Here is a 5,019-nt window from a genome sequence, read left to right on the forward strand (position 1 = left end):
TTACGAGGTATAGTTTGGCAAGTTGAATATGAGAAGATATTTTCAAAACTTCATTTGATCGTGTTTGGTTTTGCAGGTGGTATGGAACGTGGGCATGGCTTTGTTTGGCAAATCGCTTGCACAATACACAAACAAGCATGACGTTGTGTTGCAGTACGAAGCGGACTCTGGTGCACTGGGATTGCTAAGAAGCCAGATGGTTACAATATTTGAGGACAACGAGCACCGTCCGTGTGTGACACAGGCCTTAGTAAAAATCGTAAACAAACTAAATCTTGTTAATGAAGAATATGTGAACTTTTGGCGAAGAGGTTCTACAGTTGAAGAAGCAGGTAAGGATTTCTGGCCATGGCGAGGGTGATGTGTTTACGTGAGCATTTGCCTCTCCGCGGGTTTTTTTGTTTGGAACCTTTGGCATTTTCTGCAAATTTTTTCAGGAAAAAGAAAGTTGTTTCTGCTTTTGGCCGGGTTCTCAGAGATGTTGGCCATGGAAATTGGTGTTTCTGCAGGCCTGCATTCTTTTCAAACTCGCTAGAGATACAGAAAAATGAGCCTGAGCATCGAAGAAGAAGGGTCTTCACGCCCCAAATTGAGCTTGCAGCCTCGAAGTAGCTCCAGTGGTGCCCCCTCTCCTACCTCGGCCAAGTCTACCCGGGTAAGCTTCTCTACTGTAATGTTGTCCCCCTAATTTCCCCTTTCCCTGTTTAAGTTCTTCGTTCCAGCCGAAGAATTTTGCAGAGTATTTATGCGCTTCTGCATTTGTTTCATATGTTTCCTTCTCTGTGAAGTTCATACTTGCATTCACTTCTTGTCCAACAAATTATGCAGGTGGGGTGGGGTTCTCTATAGGGGGGTCAATGTATGTTTTTTTTCCCCCTCCATTTGTATAAAAGGATCGTCCTGATTGGCATTTGGTCTTGAGTTTACATTTTATTTTGTTGCTCTCCTGTGATACCTTTCACGTGCATCTCTTCCGCATGATAGAACGGGTTGAATGGTATGAGAATTCATTCGTGACCTTGTCTCATAGGTGCGAGTTTCAAGAAACAACTGTACTGCTTTGCTGCCTAATAGCATTCTCACAATGGGCCAAACTGCCTGATGCATTGATTCCTATATCCTTGAGAACTTCAGGATGTTTAAAGCCATGCTGTTGTCAGTTTTACATTCTCTATCTGAGGCAAGGGAGTGTGCATGTCATGATGTTTAGGAAACCGGAGATAAGGGGGCATTCTCTCTTGTTCTTAGTTCCATGTTTGTATTTTAGACATCCTGGTGGAGCTTGGCACATTGGTCAAAGAGATGGTAGGAGTGTATGCTACTACTTTCACCCATGAGCACTCAATTATTTGCATTTGGTCCATGCCCTTCTCTTATTGATGTGACAGGACATGGGGTTTAGAAGAAGCAGTCAGATATATATTCATGATTGTTTTCAGAAATATGGGTGAAAATTTCATGCGTTTTGCGTCCGCTTGTATCCTTCTAAAACTTTACAGTACATGAGAAAATTTACCTTTTGCTGTAACTTGAGGTCAATGCTGCGTATTCAACCATTCTTGTTGTCATATTGTGCAGCCAAATCCATTCGGAGCTGCTCGGCCCAAGGAGCAAGTTATTGCAGAAAGAGAAGGAAAGAAGGAGACACAGGTGCTAAAAGAACAAGCTAACAGAGAATGGAGATCACAGGTGCGGAAATTTATCTTCTTTAGGCATGCAAATTAGGTTGGCTAGCTAGAATATATTAGCTTAGCCATTCTATGTAAGTTTGAGCCATTTCCAGATTGTGCTAGCTAGAATATATTTGCGCATTGTCATGATAAACATGCTTAATGCCTCGGTAATATGCATAAATTATTTGGAAATTATTCTTCTGGAACAAATAGCAACCACTGAGAGAACATGCTATATGTAGTCTTATATAGCTGAAGCCTCTTTTAGATCCTCCCACGTTCTTTGGGTGTGCATTATAATTCACTGTTTGGCAATCATTCAGGGACTGAAGTTTTTCTTTTTTAATTTTTGGACTTATGTCCCGCGCTTTTAAAATTCCTTGCTGTTAATGTTAGCAAGATTAGGCTAGTTTGCATGCAAGGGAATATATTGCATGCAATTTGCAAATCAATGCCAAAGCAAGCATGAAGACATGGTTATTTTCGATGTTAATCCCGATGTTACACTGTGACAGACTGTTCTGACAGAAGCTCAACGTGAAGAGAAGAAAGCTGCGGAAGCAGAGCTTTCGTTTGCCAAAAGTGAGCTTGAGAAAGAGATGGATGCTGAAAAGGCAGAACAACTGGCTGAAGAAATAGCAAACAAAGAGGAAAATTTGGAACAATTGTTGGCATCTTTTGAGGTATTGTCATCCTTATACTACTGGCACTTTATGCACATCATTTTACTCAGTTTTCCTCTTGTGATTTGAGGCAGAAATTAGCTGCACAACCCTCACCAAGTACGGGCCCAAAACAAACGTATGAAAAGAGGCGTGATGAGAACACTTTCGCTGGTGGTGCTTTTTCTCATGGTGGAGCCTATGCAGGCCAGGAAGCTAATTTTGGTGGCAGTGCCAAACCTGTCTCATCATATGGTGATATGTGGGGAGGAGGGAGAAAATCTGGAAAACAAGCAACATGTTACACATGTGGAGAGGTGAGTGTCTCTTTCTTGTCTAGAAGATCCCATTTTTCACCGTTTCTTTCTTGCATTTTTCACCGTTTTTTTGTTGCAAAAGTTGTGTGCGTCTTAGTACTGAGGTTGGCAGGTTTTTGTAACGCTTGTGTGCATGTGCACCCATAGCAATTTGAATGTATTTTGTGGATGGTGATTGCTTCTTGTTTATCAACATAAATGTTCAATTTTGGTCGCGCATGACTGGTGCTTAGTACACAGCTTCAGCATGTCTCTGTGACTTATGCTTGTACATACGTGCATGCCTAGCGAGTCGCACGAAAAGCTCAAATATGGAACTTTTGTCCAGTCTAGTTGTTCTCTGGTTTTATTACTGATGAAGCACATATACACGATGAAGACCGTTTCTAATTTTGTATGCATGGTGCAGCATGATGTCTTAAGTGTTTTTGTCTTGCCCTGTATGCCAGGTTGGCCATTTCTCACGAGATTGTTCACAAGGAAGCAGCTACAATGGTGCTTTGGGAGGTGGGGCATATGGAGGCGGATTATTCGGAGGGAAGGGCAGTGGCCGAGCATGTTACACATGTGGTCAGGATGGTCATTTTTCTCGCGATTGCCCCCAGGGAGGTGGTGGCTATGGTTCTCGAGGAGGCAGCAGTTACAGCAATATGGGTGGAGGTCAACCATTGAACTATGAGTATAATGCTGGTCCCACAGATTACTATGGTGGCAGTGTATGATACTTGTAGCCAACTACGGTGGAAAAAGGGATTATGATCAAGGGAGAAGTTAGTGGTCTGCTTGATGTGTTTTGTAAAAGCCTGATGCACAAGGATGTCTGTACAGCGACTGGGTGGGTCTCTTTTTTTTGGGTTTTTTTTTTTTTTTTTTTTTTTCTGGGGTGGGGGGGGGGGGGGGGGGTTTGTTTGTGGGGGAGTCTTGTGCTCATGCATGTCGTATATTTGCGGCTTCCTTGGGTCTCATCAACCCCTGCCAATGTGCTTAAAGATTACTTAGAGACCATCATGCTTTTGAGTGTAGACGATAATGTTTTGTTGTGTTACAAGGATTCACAATCAGAACTACACAAGTGTTGCTCTCTCTCTCTCTCTCTCTCTCTCTCTCTCTCTCTCTCTCTCTCTCTCTCTCTGGTTGCATGGCTTGCATTTAGTATGCTATGATGCTGTGATGTGTGAGCATCTACTGTTTCTGGACTTCTTGCTGGGGTATGAGTTAGGCGCATTGGGTCGTCTGTTTCTTCATTGACATTTGTATGAAGTAGTGACTACATCTGATGATAAACAGGTATGATGGATGTTGATTTGCAGAAATTATACCAAGGAAGAGAACATGGAACAGATATCTAAGTGGAGTTTGTTGGAATGTTGTCTCTTTGCTCCATCACAATATGTTCTGTATATTTGTCAGTACACTCTTGTCTTGACAAGGCTTTTTTGATGTATCGAGGTAGGATGACTCATAATATTTCTACACATCAAAGAAAAACAGAATTTGCAGCTTCTCTTTATTTGATGCCTAGTATCAGAGTTCTTCTAGGGTTCTCTATTGCCTGGTTTAGATAAACAGCAATGCACGAGGCTTTTGAACAGTCGTAAGTTAAGACCCTCATTTGCATTAAGCTTTCACCGAGAGAGAAGATGCTACATTATGCTCACTCTTAAGACTAGGGTTCAGATGTTTCTTTGATTTACAATGGTTAGGAAGAATTTTGCTTTCGAGGGGGCAACAAAGTAAGGGCAGATGGTTGTCAGAATGTTGCTTTTGTTACCACCTCTGCATTATAACCATGACAGGAAATGGTCATGATTATAGTGATGCTTAAGGTTGTGACATAAGACCTGGTCATGCCTTCAATGTATACATACGGCGTCCTACCCAGATAGCTAAACTTTTTTTGGCGATACATCGCGAAAGGAGACTAAAAACTTGAAACAATTGGTGGTATGAGTATTAGAGATGAAAATAGTATGTTTGTTGTATATATGTACACCAGATCATGAAATATAGGAGGGTAGCTATGTGTAGGCAGCACATAAATTGAAAATTATCTCTTTTGACTGTAGATATCATAAAATAGTTAGGTGTTTGTTTCACATATCTAATTACTCCTTGATAGTTAATGCACTTCCGGTTATAATAAAAAACCCCTTTGCACATTAAGTTGTGAATATCTAAATTTGAAATGGAATGGTGCTTCTTCAATGGGACAGCTCAAATTAATTGCAATGATTATCAAAGCTCGCAAAAAAAGAGAGCCATGAAGCATTCACAATCATCGACTATCGCTTTCTACAAAGTTGGAGTTTTATTGAAAAGATGTCGATTCCTCAAGTTCATCAATAGGTTCAAAGCAACCTACATAAG

General features: G+C 41.2%; 1 protein-coding gene across 3 annotated transcripts; it reads left to right on the plus strand.

Moving 5' to 3' along the window:
• The first annotated feature begins 200 nt into the window (after nt 1-200).
• Nucleotides 201-4,154, plus strand: LOC147451844 (uncharacterized). Of its 3 annotated transcripts, XM_086517715.1 has the most exons (8): nt 297-370; nt 510-655; nt 1,579-1,689; nt 2,189-2,356; nt 2,431-2,652; nt 3,102-3,368; nt 3,455-3,487; nt 3,963-4,154. In XM_086517715.1, the coding sequence occupies exons 2-8, from the start codon at nt 548-550 to the stop codon at nt 3,999-4,001; spliced, it is 948 nt and encodes a 315-aa protein (XP_086373841.1). In that variant the 5' UTR covers nt 297-370; nt 510-547; the 3' UTR covers nt 4,002-4,154. The 3 variants fall into 3 exon arrangements, 1 of the variants encoding a protein (XP_086373841.1); XR_015188840.1 differs by having other exon boundaries at nt 201-332; nt 3,102-3,487; nt 3,940-4,154; XR_015188839.1 differs by having other exon boundaries at nt 300-370; nt 3,102-3,487; nt 3,940-4,154.
• The last annotated feature ends 865 nt before the right edge of the window (nt 4,155-5,019 follow it).

This window comes from Adiantum capillus-veneris, chromosome 8, assembly GCF_014529385.1.
Source record: "Adiantum capillus-veneris isolate H3 chromosome 8, ASM1452938v2, whole genome shotgun sequence".
Lineage (NCBI taxonomy): Eukaryota > Viridiplantae > Streptophyta > Polypodiopsida > Polypodiales > Pteridaceae > Adiantum > Adiantum capillus-veneris.

Bases quoted from the DNA above. Each gene is read 5' to 3' on its own strand.
- LOC147451844 (XM_086517715.1), top strand. From the start codon at position 548: ATGAGCCTGAGCATCGAAGAAGAAGGGTCTTCACGCCCCAAATTGAGC. The intron at 2,653-3,101 runs GTGAGTGTCTCT...CCTGTATGCCAG, and splicing joins CATGTTACACATGTGGAGAG to GTTGGCCATTTCTCACGAGA. The intron at 3,488-3,962 runs GTGGGTCTCTTT...GTTGATTTGCAG, and splicing joins GATGTCTGTACAGCGACTGG to AAATTATACCAAGGAAGAGA.